General features: G+C 63.1%; 2 protein-coding genes across 8 annotated transcripts in view; one reads left to right on the forward strand and one right to left on the reverse strand.

Moving 5' to 3' along the window:
• PPP1R37 (protein phosphatase 1 regulatory subunit 37) overlaps positions 1–4,409 on the forward strand; it is a 37,386-nt gene extending 32,977 nt beyond the window's left edge. The window contains exons 8-13 of one of the 2 annotated variants that reach the window (XR_015146174.1): positions 1,182–1,294; positions 1,922–2,063; positions 2,263–2,316; positions 2,417–3,137; positions 3,471–3,561; positions 3,645–4,409. Coding sequence is in view for 1 of the 2 variants with exons in the window: in XM_086353085.1 (XP_086209211.1) it covers positions 1,182–1,294; positions 1,922–2,063; positions 2,150–2,316; positions 2,417–3,137; positions 3,471–3,553 (1,226 nt within the window). In the remaining variant the exon portion in view is untranslated. Of the gene's footprint in view, positions 1–1,181; positions 1,295–1,921; positions 2,064–2,149; positions 2,317–2,416; positions 3,138–3,470; positions 3,562–3,644 lie in introns of both variants that reach the window. The other variant, XM_086353085.1, reaches the window with a different exon arrangement.
• Positions 4,410–8,388: 3,979 nt separating this feature from the next.
• On the reverse strand, positions 8,389–17,849 carry NKPD1 (NTPase KAP family P-loop domain containing 1). 6 transcript variants are annotated; one of them, XM_086353080.1, is made up of 5 exons: positions 17,714–17,849; positions 15,102–15,214; positions 13,809–14,252; positions 11,844–11,975; positions 8,389–10,490 (listed from the first exon to the last, which is right to left on the reverse strand). In XM_086353080.1, the coding sequence occupies exons 2-5, from the start codon at positions 15,199–15,201 to the stop codon at positions 8,680–8,682; spliced, it is 2,487 nt and encodes an 828-aa protein (XP_086209206.1). In that variant the 5' UTR covers positions 15,202–15,214; positions 17,714–17,849; the 3' UTR covers positions 8,389–8,679. The 6 variants fall into 6 exon arrangements, with proteins under 6 accessions (XP_086209206.1, XP_086209205.1, XP_086209208.1 ...); XM_086353079.1 differs by lacking the exon at positions 17,714–17,849 and adding an exon at positions 15,982–16,120; XM_086353082.1 differs by lacking the exon at positions 13,809–14,252.
• Between the last annotated feature and the right edge of the window lie 171 nt (positions 17,850–18,020).

Below are 18,020 nucleotides of genomic sequence, written 5' to 3' on the forward strand. Positions count from 1 at the left end.
GGTGCAGATGGGGCCAGGCTGTGGGAGCCCCGGGGTCTGGCCCCGACTCGGGATGAAGGAGGAGGGAACAGTTCAACTGTTCCTTCAGGGTGAGGTGCAGTATTGACCAGATAGTTGATAATGGGATAAAGGATCAACCAGAAGCTGTTCAAGGTGTGCAGGCAGGGACCTCTGGGTGGTGATGAGGAGGCTGGGCTGGAGCCAGCCATTTAAGCAGCGTAGGGAAGAATCCAGGCAGAGAATACCAAATGCAGAGACCCTGAGGTGGGAAGGAGCTTATGTGTGCATGCTCAGTCACTTCAGTCTTGTCATACTCTATGACCCCATAGAGTATAGCTAGCCAGGCTCCTCTGTCCATGGGATTCTTCAGGCAAGAATACTAGAATGGGTTGCCATGCCCTTCTCCAGAGGATCTTCCTGACCCAGGGATCAAACCCCCATCTCCTGCATTGCAGGCAGATTGTTTTACTGCTTAAACCACCAAGAAAGCCTGGGAAAGAGCTTAGACATTAGATATCTGGGGGGAAGAGCCCCAGTGAGCCCGAAGCTGAGTGAGCAGTGAAGAGGGACTAGTCCCAGGGCCTTGTCAGCGGGAGGAATTTGATTTCCTCCTGGCTCACTGTCGAGCAGAGTCCCTTGGCCTCGGTGAGGACAGGGTTCCAGGGGAGGGAGGTGCAGGATCGGGCAGCAAGTCCAGTGCCTTCCTCCAGGGCATCTGGCCCTGGACGCCATGGTCAGTGAGCACCTACCACGTTCAGGGCCTGTTGGCTCCTGGTTCACACCTGTGAGTGAGGCAGAGGTCTCTGTCTCAGGAGAGACACAGCCAAGATACATTAATAATGTCTGTTAGATGGTGAGACATGCCGTGAAGAGAAACAAAGCCATGATGGTGGACAGAGCTGTCTGCTGCGGGTAGGCTGGCCAGGACTGTCCTGTGAGCGGGCGAGATTTGAGTGAAGATCTGAGGCAGGTGGGGGAGGCCTTCATCTACTCACCCAGAGGACGAATGATCCCTGGGATTGGAAAGCTGTGTGTGCCAGGTCCCAGGTAGTGGGGCCAGAGCCTGTGGGGCTGGGCAGGCCGGGGCGGGGCTTTCTGAGCACTCGAAGGTGGCTCCTGGGCCAGCGTCCCCAGGGGAGACTCCCCAACCATGGACAAGACTTGCCCACGGGCCTCCCCAGGTCTGGCCTACATCTGCGAGGGCCTTAAGGAGCAGAGGAAGGGGCTGGCGACCCTGGTGCTGTGGAACAACCAGCTCACGCACACGGGCATGGCTTTCCTGGGCATGACGCTGGTGAGTTGGCTGGAGAGGGAGGGGGCAGCGTGGCTCCTCCAGCACCTCCCCCGTCCCCCTTCTTCCTCCTCTTCCGCGGTCCTGGCTCATCCTGCCAGTTGGGGAACCTGGCCTCTCCCGCCAGCCCTGCTTAGTCTCTGCTCCGGCTCCTGCTCCCTCTTTCTCTGAGGAGGGCAGCCCTTCCTTCATTGCCTCTCCACACCCAGCACCACAGCCTAGTACAAGAGAGTGCCTTGTGCCAGGGGAAAGCGTTTTGCATAGAAAGTTAGCATTCCTGAAAGTCTTCAGTAAGTCTTGAATCTCTTCATCACGTAGTATTCAAAGCAAGCCCACAGGGTACAAGGACTCAGACCCAGGTTAAGAATTACCCACAGCCAGGCCTGTGCCCAGAGCCCTCAGGAAGCTGGCAAGGTCAGAGGGTGGGCCTGGGGCTGTGGGGTGGCTGGATGCTTGGAGGGCTGGGGAGTGGACGGGGCAGCTGGCACTTGGGAGATTGCGTACCTGAGGGATTCGGCCCAAAGCAGGAAGGCGCTGGTGCTCAGATTGGGGGCACTGCCAAGGAGAGCCTGCCTCTTTCCTGACTGGCCTCCTGGGCCTTTCCTGGCTCTTGTGCGCCAACCCCTCCAGCCGCACACACACAGCCTGGAGACACTGAACTTGGGCCACAACCCCATCGGGAACGAGGGCGTGCGGAACCTCAAGAACGGCCTCATCAGCAACCGCAGCGTGCTGCGCCTCGGCCTGGCCTCCACCAAGCTCACATGCGAGGGTAGGGCACGGGGGATGGTGGGCCCGGGGCGGGGGGCGGCCAGCCGAGTGTGGGCCCGTGGCCAGCCCCTGCGGTCCCCCTCCCAGGCGCGGTGGCAGTGGCGGAGTTCATCGCCGAGAGCCCCCGCCTCCTGAGACTGGACCTTCGGGAGAACGAGATCAAGACAGGCGGGCTCATGGCGCTGTCGTTGGCCCTCAAGGTGAACCACTCCCTGCTGCGCCTGGACCTCGACCGTGAGCCCAAGAAGGAGGCGGTGAGCGGGCTCTTCCCTGCCGGCAGGTGGGGGGCAGGCCGGGGACCCGCTGCGGGCAGGCCACCCAGAGCCCAAGCCCGGCCCGCTCCTCTGCCCGCAGGTGAAGAGCTTCATCGAGACGCAGAAGGCGCTGCTCGCCGAGATCCAGAACGGCTGCAAGCGCAACTTCGTGCTGGCGCGGGAGCGTGAGGAGAAGGAGCAGCGGCTGCAGCTGTCGGCCTCCATGCCCGAGATCACTGTCACCGAGCCCCAGCCTGACGACGAGCCCCGGGAGGAGCCCGCCGCCGAGGCACAGGAAAACGGGGCGCCGGGCCCCAGCCCCGGGCCGGACTCAGACTCAGACTCAGACTCTGAGGGGGAGGACAGGGACGAGGCGGGTGGGGAGAGGGCTGAGGCCCCCTGCCCCACCCTGGTGCCCCCCACGGACTCCCTGGGCCCTGGGGACAGGAGCCCCCCAGGCTGCCCCTCCTCCCCCGCCGAGCAGCGCATCTCCGTGTCCAGCCCGGGCTGGGGCCACAAAGTGTTTGTGGTGACCCGGGTGGAGAGTCCACCCGAGAGGGCAGAGCCTCCTGTGCCCCCCGCCCCTCCTGGTCCCGTGTCCCCACCCGCCTCAGCCTCCCCCCCCACCTTACCTTTCCCGACGCCCACTGAGGCCTCCAGCACTCCGGACCCTGGGCCTCCTGAGCCCCAGCCACCGCTGGAGCCGCCCCAGGTGGGGCCACCATTGCCCAACGGCCTGAAGCCTGAGTTCGCCCTGGCACTGTCCCCAGAGCCGCCCCCGGGGCCTGAGGCCAAGGTGGGAAGCTGTGGCCTGGAACACGGTGAGAGGCGCCCTGGGGCTGGGTGGCGGGGCCCCTGGGTGCTGCATGTGACCCTGGCCGAGCATCCACCCGTGGGGTGCCTCAGTTTCTCCTTGAAGAAAGTGGACCTTGACATGGATGAGTGGGACTGGGTTCTCGGTCCCTGCCTTACTCCCTTGAGTCCCTGGGAGCCCCTTGGGGGTGGGGCATGTCAGATCTGCTGACTGGAGTCTGAGGGTCTCAGTGGCCCCCGGACCTATGCTCCTTTATGAGTCTGGCTCAGGCAGGGCTCCTGCCCCCAGCCCTCCCAGCTCACTGGAGGCCGCCCACCTTTCTCCCCCGACCCCCCCACAGAGCTGAGCTGCTCCAAGAACGAGAAGGAGCTCGAAGAGCTGCTCCTGGAAGCCAGTCAGGAATCTGGGCAGGAGACACTGTGACGCTTTAGGTGCGGTGCGGGCCGGGGCCAGGGCCAGGGCCGGGGTCTGAGCCCCAGCTCTGACAGGCTCTCCCCTTTCTCTCCTCCCGAAGCTCCCTGTTACCCATCGGTCTTCGAAGAGCTGAGGCCAGAGCCATGAGAATCTGCTCACCCTCACCCCCAGCCTTCCGAGGCCCGGGACACCAGAGGGTGGGGGCCTTCCTGGGACCCCCGCCCACCTGCCCACACAGCAACACTACACGGGGTGCAGGAGCTACAGGGGTGGCCCTCCTCGCCCTGACTGAAGCACTTCTATTTATATGTCGACACTCGAAGACTCTGGGCTGGGGGTGGAAGGGAGGAGGAAGTGGATGCGGTCTCCAAAGTCATCTGGCTCACGAGGCCCCAGCGCCTCTTCCCAGGGGCCCATTTGGCCAGGCTTGCCCCATCGAGGGCAGGAGTCCTAGGTGGTGGCGGGATGGCCCCCCAAGGCCCCGGGTGCGGGGCCAGGCTGGAGGCGCGGCTTGGGAGGGGCGGTGAGCGCTGGTGGTGGTGGTGGTGGTAGTTGGACTTCGTGGAGCAGCCCCAGGCAGGGTGAGGGCCTGGGCTGGGGTGGGTGGGGGGAGATGGGAGCCGAGGATCAGAGCTTTCTTTATCTTAAGTGCAATAAATCTTTCAGGGAGCTGGGGTGGGGAGCAGCCGGGGCTTGGAGACCCTGTTGTCCGGGCCACGTGAGGCTGCGCCCTGAGAGGCACTACATCCCGGGGTGGGGGGGCGCGGGGGTGGAGGGGGGTGGGCAGAGGGCGGGGGAGGGGCTGCTCCTGTCGGTGCAACTCTGTTCACACCTTTTCTAATAAACCAGAGCTGGGTTCCCCGTTTGCCTGCTCTCTGCTTGCGCTGATCCTGGGTCTCCACTGTGGGGGCTCTGGGCAGAGCGAGGGGAGGGCAGGGGTGCCACAGGTCCCGGCTGCGGAGCATCTGTGGGGATGTGTGGAGGCCGTCCCAGAGGAGAGCCCTAAGGTGGGCGGAGCTGGGTCTTCCCACCACAGCTGCCGCCCCTTCCTCAGGAGCCCAGGCTCCTCTGTGTCTGACACAGCCAGTTCGTCCCTGCTTCCACTCCCCTCTCTTCCGAGGAAATACCTTCCGAATACCTCCCAGCTTCAGGTCCAGCTCGGGTTCAGAGGTTATTGCTGCCCATTCAGACTCTGTGACCCCCACGGACTGTAGCCCCCACAGGTTCCTCTGTCCATGGGACTTCCCAGGCAAGAATACCCGAATGGGTTGCCATTCCCTTCTCCAGGGATTCTCCCCGACCCAGGGATTGAATCTGGGTCTCTGGCATTGCAGGCAGGTTCTTTACTGCCTGAGCCGCCAAGGAAGTGGGCCAAGGAGAGTGGACAGCCCAGCCCCGTCAGCCCCAGACATCCCGGGAGGAGGACGCCCACCCCCGGAGCCTGGCGGTTGCCTGGTCACTGCCCACAGGCACCGAGGTGTGGCTGGAGGGCTGTCGGGCACTTATTTCTGGGAAATCTGAGTCTCACCTTTCAGAAAAGGTGAGAACCACTTCAGGGGAAGGCCTTCGCCACCTGCTCCTTTGCTGCGTGGGAGGCTGGCTCGGGTCAGGAAGAGGTGCGGTGAGAAGACGAGAGTCACAGCATTGATGACTAGGAGCCCCTTCCGTTCGTATGCAAACTGGGGGGTCTTCTGCCCCAGTTGCCTGAGTGACTGGGATGAACACCTTGAGTCACCAACCACTACGGTGTCCTAACTGTCCTTAGGGCAGCCACAGCTGGGACTCTCTCTCATTTGGGCAAAGGGCTGGGGGAAGCCATGTACACTCGTCGCCTGCCCCACTGGCAGCCAGGGAGACACCGACACAGTGTCCAGGTGCCGGGCTGTGGGCAGCATCATCCTCTGGTACACCTGTGACCAGGTCAGGGACGAGCCCCTCCAGGCTGCCCTGCCTCCAGCCCCCACTTCCTGGGGAGACCCAGGAGTGCAAAGTTTCAAAGTGCTGAGAAACCACAGTCCTTTGCCAAGTTGGGGTATTGTCAGTACAGCCCCCTAAAAATCTCAGTAGGTTTTTGGTGAAATTTAGCCATTGCCCAGGAGTCAACCCCGGTGGGGGCTTTTGGTCCTTATATCAGTGTTGGGTGCTTATCCATCCCCTTTGCTGTCTGCCTCCACCTCCAGGCCAGGTGGTTAACAGACTGGGCCGAGGGGGGCATGTGGGGAAGGAGCCTCTGCCTCGTGGGGTGCCTGGGAAGGCTGGGGTGCCCAGCCTTGTCCCTGCCCTTCCCTTCAGCTTGTGGTAAGGAATTAAGCCTTTCCAAGTTCATTCAGGGTTGAATTGTGACCCTCCCCCAGACCTCGGATGGGACTTTGGAAACAGGGTCTTTATCAAGGTATTCAAGTTAAAATGAGGTGTAGGATGGGCCCTGATCCAGTATGAAAAGGGGGAATTTGGAGACAGGGACAGACGTGCTCTCAGGGAAGATGTAAGGACACCGAAAGCCTTGTGAGGATGGAGGGCTTGTGACGCAACCACAAGCCAAGGACGCCAGAAGCTCGAAGAGGCGAGGAAGGGCTCCCTTTCCAGGTTTCTGAGGGGGCATGGCCTGACAACTCCTTGATTTTGGACTTCTGATTCCGGAACTGTAAGGAAATAAATCTCTGCTGTTCTGAGCTACTCAGTTTGTAGGATGTAGTTACAGCAGCCCCAGGAGACCAGGAGACCAGTTCTGCAGTTCTCCTGATTTTCTGACTTTAAGAGTCTTGGATCTTGGAGGTAGAGATACCTTTGGCCAAGGGTTTTTTGTTTTTGCTTTTGTTTTTTTTTAAGGCGTGTGTCTCAGCTTAAGGGATCTTAGTTCCTTGACCAGAGATTAAACCTTGGCCCTCAGCAGTGAGCCTCAGAGCCCTAACCACTGGACCACCAGGGAAGTCCCTGGCCAAGTATTTCTTTCCTTTGTCTTCAGCCATCCAAGCATCATCCAAGCTTGTTGTGAACACACGAGTCCTTCACAACAGCTTGACATTGTACCAAATCTTAAAAGATCTCAATTCCCTAACGTGGGAGATGTTTATTTTCATGCATGTGGGCATTCTGGGTGGCAGACAGCTGTTCTCCATGAAGTGACTCTCGGAAGCCAGGACCCTGCCCTCTGGTGGCTCTGCCATCCCTGGGTCCTCAGGAGACCCTGCATCCAGCAGGCAGGCCGGGGAGGAGAGTGGAGGAAAGGCAAGCCTGCCTCTTAAGTCGTTGCCATGATGGGAAAAAGATGCACACTTCCACTCCCTTGTAGGCGCCAGTTCCCAGCAAAAGCCCCACACTACAGAGAATGCTGGGGGATGGAGCCATCTTAGCCACACCCAGCCCCTCTGACAGCCTCTCTTGGTTTGTTTTTTTGATGCTTTTTTAGTCTCCGAAAGCTCTAGTTTTGCCAGGTACATGGCTAGAATCTAAGATAAAATTGGGCAACAATTTGACCACTGCTGCATACCCTGTTACGGGGAGCAGCTTCCTCCAGGGGTCTGGGGGCAGGGGAGGCAGTCCTCAGTCCCACCCCTGACTTCGGTCTACAGGTTGGTTCTGCCTCCCCAGCACCCCGCTCCTGGGGCCAGTTTGTTTGCAGCCTAGACTCTGCCCAAGTCAAGTGGGCTGAGGAAGCAGAAAGGAAGGGAAGCATGCTGCCGACAGCGGCACATCTTCGGAGACACCCATCTGAAGTGTCAGGAGGACCATGTCTCTCTCCGCGGTGGCTTCTCTTGAGCAGGCTCTCCCCCTGCTGTTGGAAAACAGCTCAGCACGCCTGGGGTTTATGCCACCAGTTCAGCCTTGCCAGGACTGCCAGTGCTTCAGTCCTGGCAGCTCTTTTTAAGTCACAGGCTGGTTCTCTCTGCCCCATGTCCACTTTGAAGCAGTTATTGGCCAGGGATTTTGGGGTGCTGCGCCCAACCTTGGAGCTACGGCATGAGGGCAGTACCCGCACTAGGCTGCCTGGCCTGGGGGTGGGTGTCTTCACAGAGCTCCTGGCTTCCTCTGGGACTGCCCTCTTGGCTCTCAGGGCCCCGGCTCAGAAGTCACATCCACCCCCGCCCCCCCAGCCACTGAACTGGGCCAGGCACACCATAGGCCTCAGCTTGTGGCTCTTTGACCAATGAGAACTGGGAAGCTGTCCAGAGGAGTGGTGCCCCCAGCCTAGGTCTCTGTCCCTGAGATGGAAAGGAAGCTGGTGAGCCATGATGGCAGAGGCTGGCCCTAGGAGGCCCCCCACTTTGGCTCCATGTGCCCCATCTCTGCGCCTCAACTTCCCTGTCCTCAAGAGGCTCATCTGGTGGGCCTGGAGTGACCCGTAAGGCAGGCACCCCCCCTGGACAGTTAGTTATCCGGGAGAGGCAGAGCCACCAGCTCCTCCAGACTTCGGTGCCAGCAAAGCCTAATTAACCCATTATGCCAGGGGAGGAGCCACCCCGAGAGTGGAGCAGCCTGCTGAGGTCACTGGGGACACCGCCCTCGGAAATACCAACTCCTGCCCTGCCCACGGAGGGGCAAGCTCAGGTGTGGGGACAGGGACCTGGATCCCCTGAGGCTTGGGTGCGCTCCACTGAGTCAAGGAGCACATCCGTCTGGCCCTCATAGCCCCTGCCTACGCAGCCGCACCTGTCGCCCCCGCAGCCCCTCCCACCTCCGGGATGTCAGCGAGCAGGCTGCTAGCTGAGCCTGCCCGACTCCCTGGGAATGCAGTGGACTTGGCAGGACAAGGCAGGCCTGGTGCCCAGTCCTCAGTGAGCTGGGGAGGCCAGGGCCATCTCTGCTTCTCAGCGTCCCTGCCCTCATGAAGGAAGACCGGGGGCTTTCACATTTTCATTTATTGCACTTGAACCCCGATTTCCTCATGGGTCCTTCTGCCCAGCTCTCAGACACACACGCTGTCCCATTCCTGGTGGCCACGGCCTATGGCTCTCCCTGGCTTACAGATTCATCTGGGAAATATGGGCACCACAGGCCCCATTCTGGACACTGGCCCCTGGGTCTTGAGCCCAGCCAGGCCCCCTTCACTCTCATCTGGGCAGATGCAAGTGTTGTGCCCAGAAGTCTTACATTCAAGGCCCACCTGGGCTGGATCGCCCCTGAGTCAACGGCACTCAAGCCATGGGTCTGGGCTTGCCCCCCTGCGCCCAGTCCCGGGGATGGTGGGCTTCGCTGGCATGCACAGGGGAGTGCCCTGCAGGGTGGCCTGCCCGGGCCGGCCCGGGGGCGTGGTTGGCTCCGTTTGCGGCGTGGGGGCTGTCGCGGGCAGGGGACTTGGGCGGGCTGGGCGGCTTGAGCGCGCTGACGGCCCGGATGAGGCCCATGCGGCGGCGGATGGAGTGGTCCAGGTTGACGGTGCAGCGCAGGAGGCTCTGCGCCTCGGCCACAGTAAAGGGGAAGTCGGCGCCCAGGAAGCGCTCGAAAAGCTCAGGGTCGCCGTCCAGGTCAAGCACGTTCTGCAGCGGCTTGGTCATGGTGTGCAGCTCGCGGCTGTGGTCGCTGAACACGTCCCAGAGGCGCGCGCGGGCCTCAGGCGCACCTCCGGCCTGCTGCCTGTCTTCCAGGCACTGCAGGGCCCAGCTGAGGCGGCACGGCCACTGGTTGGCGAGCACGACCCAAGCCACGGCCTGGCGCGGCGAGGGGCCCCCGAAGTCCCCCTGCTGCTGCTGCAGCAGGCGCACGGTGATGGGCACGGTGTTGACGATCCGCCGCATGGACACCACGTTGTCGGGCACGTACTCGTAGAGGCAGTCGCGCTCGTCGTGCAGGCAGAAGAGCGCTTCGCGGATGCGACGCGCCGCCTCGGCGTCGATGCGGCTTTGCTCGCGCTCGCCCCCCGCCTGCGTCTGCACCTCCAGGAGCTGCGCGCCCTCGCCGCCCCTGGCCCCGGCCCCGCCCAGCGGCCGCAGCTTGCGCGTCATCTCGCGATAGAGCAGGTCGTCGCGGCTCTGCACGGCGTCGTGGAGGAACTGCAGCTTGGTGCGGCGGCCCATGATGGGCACCGAGAAGGGCAGCGTGACGGTGCGGTTGAGGAAGAGGTAGCCGTTGTCGGCCGTGCCCTTCATGGAGCCGGCGCTCTCGAGGCACGCGGCCAGGATACTGGGGTCCACCACCAGGATGAAGATGAAAGGCGCGTGGCTGTCGGACAGCAGCGTGTTGATGGCGTTGAGCACGCCCACCACGCGCTCCGGGTAGCACGTGTCCAGCCCGGTGACCTCGAGCACGACGCGCAGCCGGCGCCGCTGGTAGATCTCCAGGAAGCACAGGAAGTCGGTGAGCAGCTCCACCTCCTTCTTCACCTCGCACATGAAGCCCAGCTGGCTGCCGAACTTCTCTCGCGACACCAGCCGCTCGATCTTCTTGCGCTGGCTCACAAACAGGTGCTTGCCCACCGAGTACACGGCCATGAGCAGCCCGGAGCCCGACAGCGTGGTGGCCGCGCCGCCAAACACCCGGAGCAGACTGCTGTTGGTGGCACGGTGGCTCAGCGAGCGGGCACCCACCGACAGGTAGAGCAGCCCCACGCCCAGGCTGAGCACGGCCAGCAGCGCCAGCAGTGCCAGGCACACGCGGTGCCGACACTGCCACTCGCGCTGGCGGAAGCCCTGCGTCGTGGCCGCCTTCGTGCCCAGCACTGAGTACACGCTGAAGGGCAGCGCGCCGTATTGGTGGCGGATGCCCTCGCACAGCGTGGTCACCAGGCCGGCCCATAGCTTGTCCGTGCCCGCGTACTGCCAGGCGCTGAAGCGGATGAAGAGGAACTTGACGTTCTTGCGCCGCAGGTGCACCTCGGTGATGATGGGCCGCAGGAAGACCAGGTACCACAGCAGCTTCGGGAAGGCCCAGCCCTGCACGGGCCGCGGCCGCCACTGCACATGCTCCAGCTCCTCAGCCTCGCGCTGGGCTGCTTCTTGCTGCATCAGCGCTGCGGAGACCGAGGGCGCCGGGAGGGGGTGGGGCACGGTGTGAGCCGGCTCAGATCAGCACGGGGGCCTGGATGTTAAGGAGCCCGGGGCCATCCCCAAGCACTGGGTAGGTGCACAAGGGCGGAAGGAGAGGCTTGGAGCCAGGCTTGAACAGGGGAGGGTCCGAGGTGGAGAGGTGGGATGGTGGGGTCAGAAATAGAGCCCCCAGAGGAGAGAAGATGGGTTGGGGCAGCCAGGTGCTGAGGAAGGGAAATGCAGGGCCGCAAGGATACCTCCTGGCTCCCATTTTCCTGGCTTACTGCCCCTCCTCCAGCTCTCAGCTCAGCTGTCACCTCTTCCAGGAAGCTTTCCCTGAGACCCAAGCTGGGTCAGGTGACCCTGAGCTCCTCCACTGCAGCCCTGCCCATGCTGGGTCCTCCCTGTCTGGGGGCAGGTCTGTCTCTCGCACTGGTCTGTGAGCCCAGGAAGGGCAGAGCCCCGGTTGTTTTGGCCACCCCGTGTCCCTTGGGTGCTGGGAGAATGTCTGGAGGACTGGATCGTGAGAGGTTGGGGGCAGGACCTTCCTGCTGGGAGGGTGTGAGTGAAGCAGAAGCTTTGTTTCCTTTTGCCTTTTGGCCAGATCTTTTCTCCTCCCAGGACCCTGTTTTTTGCTCTGTGACAACAACATGATGTGGGCTTGTTTAGCTCCCCAGGGCCGGGCACACAGGGGTGAGTCACCTCCGGTTTCTCTGGCGGTGACTGGGGATGGGGGCTGAGCTGCAGCTGGGTTTGAACCTGCTCATGTTTTCAGTTAACATTAGCTGTCAGGGGTCTTGTGGGGGCCCGGCCCTGGGCCCGGGCTGAGGAAAAGAGATGGGCCTGAGGAGCACAGAGCCCAGGAGGGACTCGGCAAGAGCCTGCAGCCTCGGCGAGGAACCTGGGCTTCCTCCCGAGGGTGCTGGGGAGCCATGGGAAGACTTCTGAGCAGGGGCAGGACAGGGCTAGATGTGTATTTTATTTTTTGTCGTTATTTGCTTAACTTTCTGACTGCAGTGCGTGGCATGTGAGGTCTTAGTTCCCTGACCAGGGATCGAACATGCACCCCCTGTAGTGGCAGCACGCAGTCTTAACCACTGGACCACCAGGGATGTCTCTCATCGATGTGTATTTTAGAAAGGTTCCTTGCAGTGGATTTGGTGGGGGAGGGGGGCAAAGGCATGGGGAGGGCCCTGGTTAATGCTGACTTACGGGCCTCTGGCCTGAAGTCGACTGACCTCAGGGGCAAGCAGGTCTTGGGGAAGCCTGGGGCAGGGCAGGGACCCAAGGCTCCATTTCCCTTAATCCCTCTCCCCCGAATACCCGCAAGTCCTCACCTGTGATCTTGTCCAGCATCATGTGCAGGCGGCAGCCAAAGGGGGCATAGAAACCCACGGTCACAGGGACGGGCACGTGGCAGAGAGTCTTGGCCAGGCAGCTGCAGTAGACGTCATCCTCTGTCAAGATGTCTGGGGGTGCCAGGGGTGGGGAGGGGAAACCCGAGTCAGCGAGGCTGGCCAGGCACCACCCTGCTCCCCTCTGCCCTCCGCGGTGCTCGCCCTCTCCCTGCACCGCTGGCAATCCCTCCCCATCTCCCAGCTGTGACTCAGGCCAAAGCCCCCAGCAGAGGTTTCTGTGGCCGCAGGCAGCCCCCTCCTCTGGGACCAGATGTGCCCGTCTGGGTCGGAGGGCGCCAAAGGGTCTGGTGAAGGCCAGGCCCTCTGTCAATGTCGTGGTCTGGGGTGGCCCTTCAGGGCGCAGCTGTCCTGTCTGAGACCTGGCACAGGGACTCCATGTGCCAGTGCTACAGGAGAGCAGGCCTGCTGTCCCCCTATGGGCCCCCACTGAATGCCAGTTCTTGGACCCAGAGTTGGGGCGCCAGAAGGGTACAGCTGGGTTGCAGGGGGGCGGCTACTGGCCAGTCTCGTGGTGCTCGGTGGGGACGACACGCCCGCTCTCATAGAGGCCTTTGGGCTGCGTTATCCATCCCTCGCCCAGGGCCAGTGCTTGGCCTGGGGGCACAGCTGGGAGGGCAGGGGGCAGACTAGGGCCAGAGTCAGCTAAGGCGGCAGCCAGGGAGGACCTGAGCCTGCTCTGTCTGGTCGCTGGCTGACCTCACCTCACTGAGCTTCTACTTGCCAGTGTGTGAAATGGGCATCAAGGCCACAAGGCTGCGCTCTATTTTTTCTCTATTGATGAGGTTGTGCCGGACCTGGAGATGAGCTCAGCCGTGCTCTATTTTCAAAACAGCCCTCAAAATCAGTGTGAGTCCCCACCTCTGCTGCCACCTCCCTGGTCAGGTCGCCAGCCCCTCTCGCCTGGACTCCCGGAGTCAACGCTCATGTCATGTCCCAGAGTCAGCTCTGGGCCCTCATGGCTCCTGCCTCAAGAGAAGGCCGACCCCTCACTGCGGCCACGAGGTCCGCAGAGTCTGGCCGCCTTCGGCCCTCTTGGACCTATCTGGCCTTCCTCCTCACCTCCCCCGACCCAGCCACATGCACCTCCTTGTTGCCCCTTGAACTGGCCACCTCAGAGTCAGTGCATTTGCCATTGACTCAAGAGAACGGCCCCATGTTGCTCAAAGGTCGACTTAATGGGGTCTTGCCTGATGACTCTGCTTAATTTGTAGACCCCATCTCCTCTCCCTGCTTTATCCTTCCCCCAACATGGTTATCACCTGGTGACGCTGTTTTGAACTTTCCTATTGTTTCCTGTAAACCCACCTCCCCCAACTGCCTACAGAATGTGAGCTCCATAAGGGCAGCAATCTGTCCACCCTGCTCCCTGGGGCACTCCCAGAACAGAGCCTGGCACTGCTGTAGGTGTCCATACCTAGTCACAGAATGAATAAGTGAATGAGTGAGTGGCTGGGTGTCACTTGTCAATGTCAATCACGACACCGACAGAGGGCCAGTCCCCTCCCATGGTTGCATTGCTCTCTAAATCTCCCAGGCCGCTCCACACCTCTGGCTGTAGCTGCACACTTGACCCATCTCCTCCACCCCAGAGCTGGCCAGCAATCTGGTGCTCATCACCCACTGCCCCAAGTCAGGAGGGCTGGGGGAGAGGAAGCAGAGCAGGAGTGTCAGCAGAGGGAGAGAGCTGGGGCCAGGGCCCTGGCCTGGCCCGGGACCCTCGGCTGCTGACAAGTGAAGAAGTGGTGGCTGCCCCGAGGCCCAGGGTCGGGGACGAGTGCCCTCCAGACAGAGCCTAGACGGAGGGGTGAGGAGGGCAGGCCCCAGGCCCAGGCGGGAAGCAAGGTGGCAGGGACAGAGCCTGGGAAGGGGAGGCTGGGTGAGCACCGGAGCTGTAGGAGGTGAAGCAGCCGCAGGCTGCGGGGGCGGGCAGGGGCCGGGCGTCCGTGGGCATGCTGGGCTCCAGGAGGGTGCCGGCTGCGTAGGGCAGGGCTGGGCCGCCTGTGGCCAGGGTGCTGGTCACGGTGAGTGAGTTGGGGGGCGGCTGGGGGGCGGTGGCCGGCTGCGCGGGGGCAGTGGTGGTTGCAGGTGGCCCCTTCTGGACCCCGTGAACAGAGCAGAGACGCTGCTGCAGGGGCTGGGGAGGTGGGGGCTGGGGCTGCCGCCTCTGCTGCTGCTGCTGCTGGGTGGGGGGCTGGGGACCCCGGCGACAGCCACCGCGCCCCCCCTGGTGGTCGTGGTAGGCCGGCTGCCGGCATGCCTGTGGGGTTGGCTGACAAGACCTGTGGGCACCAGGTGCCGCTGGGTCATGGCACTTCTGATGACAGCGTCCTGGAAGGAAGGAAGTGGGGGTGACTGGGCCTGGGTCCCCGAGCCCTGAGGGCACTGGCAGGAACCAGGTCAGGTCTTCAGGTGGAGGGGGGCTCAGGAGAAATCGGAGAGAAGATGAGCAGGGGGTGAGGGCGGAGGGGCGGCCTCGCCCCACGGCTGGGGTGGGAGGGAGGGGAGGAGGTGCAGAGGCCTGGGCTTCAGCCAGGTTAGGGACTAGAGTGGGGATGCTGTCCTGGAGTTCCTACTCCCCCAAATTCCCCAGTCCTCAGGGTGTCCCCCAGTGCAGGCACTGAGAATACTCCATTGGGAGCTGGCCCAGTTGGTCCAGAGGCCAGAGTGACAGGAGGTGACTGCGGAGAGGGGACAGGGTGGGGACTAGGAAAGGAGGGCTGGGCCTCACACCTGAGCTCAGATGAGGCCCTCGGGAAGGGGACTGCCCTGGGAGGCCCCAAGGAGGCTGAATCAGCCCTGGTGGGCCATAACCGCCCCCTCCCGACCCCTAGCAGGAACACCTGTGGTCACCATGAGAGGCTGGAGCCCCACTTCCTTCATTCACTCATTGTCGGAGGGGGCTTGCCCTCTGACCCCTCCCTCCCACCACATGGCTCCCCCAGGTGGGGGGCAGTCCCCCCAGGCCTGGTGACTCGGGGAGGAAATTCTTCCCATGCTGGGGGAGGAGGGGCAGGTCAGGTGGGCCTCCCAGGGTCCCCCAGGGCCGCCTGTGAAGACACCTCTATGGTGAGTGCTGGTGGCTTTTCTCTCTTGGGGCCTGAGGGTCTTCTTCTGCTTGGCCATCCCCCTCAGCCACCCCTCCTTGCTGCCAGGACCCCCCCAAAACTGAACCCCTACCTTTTCGGTGCCCCAACTCTGGGTCCAAGAAGTAGCGCTCGGTGGCAATCCGGGGGGGCAGGGCACCCTTGGCAAAGTGGACGGTGTAGTGCTGGTGCATGATGGCCGGGGGCCTGCTCAGGGAGGGGGCGGGAGGGGCCCAGCTCAGTGCCCAGCACCCTTGGGTGCCAGCAGCCAGAGCCTACCCCCGGGGCAGCTCCCTGAGACCTGCCATGGATGAGCCCCCCTCCCTGATGCTGGAGTCCCCAGGTGGGGTGGAGATGCTCCTCCAAGAAACACTGGGAGGTCTGGACGGGGTCAGGGGCGGACGGCGAGGCCCCAGGTTGGACGGACGGTGTTAAGGGGGGTGATCTGGGGTGTTTGGGAGCTACTGGGCGTTTCCAAGAGGCCGGGACAATGGGGGTGCTGAGCTGAGGTGGGCTGGGAGCTGGTGGGTGGTTGAGTAAAACCAGGGGGAACTAGGTATTGGGGTTTGTGCTGTGGGATGTGGGGGCTGCCGCCCTTTGAAACCAGCGCAGTCAGTGATGAGAGGTGGGAGCGGTGAGCCACCCAGCGAGCGACTGGAGTTTCAGGGCTGGGGCGTTAGGGACCTAACGAGGGGTTGGAGGGAGGGGCATTCTCGGGGAGAAAATGAAATCTGCGTGGTCTGATTTTGGAGAGGCCGAGAGAGCAAATTCAGGATGACGCGGGGCGGTGGGGGGCGCCGGGTTTAAAATGTGAGGCGCCCATTTTAAGGATGGGAAGGATGCTGTTTAGAGGCGGGGACCGGTGGTGGGGGGCCACCGAGGCGCGGAGGAAACGCGGTGGTGAGGATTGGGGACCAGGCGCGCGGCCCCCGCCCACCCCATCCCACAGCCCCCCGGCCTGGGGTATCCCATACCTGAAGGCAGCCTCGCAGCCCCAGCTCCCCGCCCGGCTCTGCGCCAGCCCCTCCGTCCGGCAGCGGCAGCGCGGGCTCGACTACGCGGAGGCCCCGGAGCCGGAGCCTGGGATCCGGGAGCCCAGCCGCCCGACCGGTTTGCCCGCCCCGTCCCCGCCCCGTCCCCAGCAAGCCCTCCCAGTCCCCGTCTGCTGCGCTCCACTTTCCAGGACTGGGGGTGCCCCAGGTAAGGCACGGAGACGGCAGGCCTCGGTGCCGCCCAGGGAGGGCCCCGCCACAGGTCTACAGGTCTGCAGGTCTGGGCGCCTCCGCCGGGGCGGGCAGGAAGGAAGCCGGGAGTCCAGGCCCAGGGAAGGAGCGATCCCAGCTTCGGGTGCCAGCTCCTCCCGGGCCAGGTGACTTCCCCTCTCTGAGCCTGGCTTCCTCACTGCTGAGTGGACTGGCATCTGGGCCGGCCTCTCGCGGCCGTCGGGAGTCCGCCGAGCCCAGCGCCTGGCATTCGGCAATAGGCTCCAACCGACCCACTTACTGGCTGCTCCAGATGCTTCACATAGTGAGGATACGCGAGTGCCTGGCTCGTCAGGAGCCACGCTCGGTGGACATGCTTTTCCCTTTTGGGGCCCGACACAGTTTGTGGGATCTGAGGTCCCCAGCCAGGAACTGAACCCTGGCCCCAGCCGTGAGAGCACAGGGTCCTAACCACTGGACCACCAGGGAACTCCCATGCGCTTCTCTACAGTAACCCCCTTTCCCCTAACCATGCCCCCACGGGGTGGGGGTGAGGCCTGCCCTGCAGATGAGCAAACAGGACCGACAGAGTCCCCTGGCCCCAGGTCTTAGGGAGGCCAAGTTGGGCTTTGCAAGCAGCGTTTCGTGCCGGGTAGTGAAGGCCCCTCGCAGACATTCTTGGGGGGTGGGGGTGGGGAGGGAGCTTCTTAGATACCTTGGAGGGGGCCCCTCTGCTCTCCAGGGTCCCGTCTCCCTGTGGCTGCTGCCGGGGTGATGGCACCAGCAGAGGTTCCCCCCGGGAGGTGGGGGAGGCAACCCCTGAGTAGCGCCCAGGACGAGAGGACACTGACGGGCCCTGCGAGGCGCCCAGTGACCAGACGCCGGCCCCTGCAGCCCAGCTATGCCTTCTTCCCTTTTCACCAGGCCTCCCAGCAGCTTCTTCCTCCCCGTCCCCCGCCAGCTTAGGACTCTACCACCCCACCCCCCACCCCGTCCTGAGCAAGGAGGCCAGGCTGGCGTGTTGGAGTCAGGGGTGGGTGGATCTCTGGGGGCTCCTTCTGGACTGCCCCTGGGCCATTCCCCCGCTCCCGCTCCCCCACCCCCGCCCTCCTGCCTGCAGAGTTTAGCTGAGTGACCGAGATTCATTCGGGACTCATCCCGGACAGTGCCAGCCCCGAGCCAGGGACCCACAGGGAAGCGCAAGTGAGCAGCCACTGCAGGGGATTTGGTGGGCTGTGGAGGCTGCAGGAGTAGGAGTTTGAGAGGCGGGCGGGGGCGGGGGAGCCAAGCAGGAAAGGCCCGTGCTAAGGCTCGGAGGCAACCCAGGGACTGCGGGGCTCGGCTGTGTGTGCTGGGTAAGGGGCTGCATGCGGTGTCTGCACCAGACGCTGTGAAGGCAGAGCCCCAGCCCCTGGGGGGGTCTTAGGCAAGGGGACCCCTCCTCCTCCCATTCAGGTCGATCCCAGCCTCAGGTTACAGTTCTGAGGCCGGGGTACTTACCCACCTCAGGCAGCGAGTGGCAGAGCCCGGCAGAGTCCAGATGGGTGATGCCCCCAGATGCTATGAATGTAAACAGGGGAGGTGGTGGCAGGGGGTGGGGTGTGGGTACGGAGGCTGAACTGCCCAGAGACTAGTCAGCGAGGCCATTGTTCTGGGTATGACTCGCATCCGCCAGGCACGTGAAGCGTGTATTCGAGAGTGTGTTTGTGTGTGTGTGTGTTTGGGGAGTTGAGGTGTCTGGCCCACCCATTCATCTATCCTTGCTCCTGGCGGCCCCCCCAGGCCAGCCCACACCTGGCAGCAACTCCAGG

Source organism: Bos grunniens, chromosome 18 (genome assembly GCF_055505025.1).
Source record: "Bos grunniens cultivar Pamir isolate PY7600 chromosome 18, Bosgru_T2T1.0, whole genome shotgun sequence".
Lineage (NCBI taxonomy): Eukaryota > Metazoa > Chordata > Mammalia > Artiodactyla > Bovidae > Bos > Bos grunniens.

Bases quoted from the DNA above. Each gene is read 5' to 3' on its own strand.
- NKPD1 (XM_086353080.1), bottom strand. From the start codon at position 15,201: ATGCACCAGCACTACACCGTCCACTTTGCCAAGGGTGCCCTGCCCCCC. The intron at 11,976-13,808 runs GTGCTCACCCAG...TGGCACCCCCAG, and splicing joins CTTCACCTCCTACAGCTCCG to ACATCTTGACAGAGGATGAC. The intron at 10,491-11,843 runs GTGAGGACTTGC...CGGTCTCCGCAG, and splicing joins GATGCTGGACAAGATCACAG to CGCTGATGCAGCAAGAAGCA.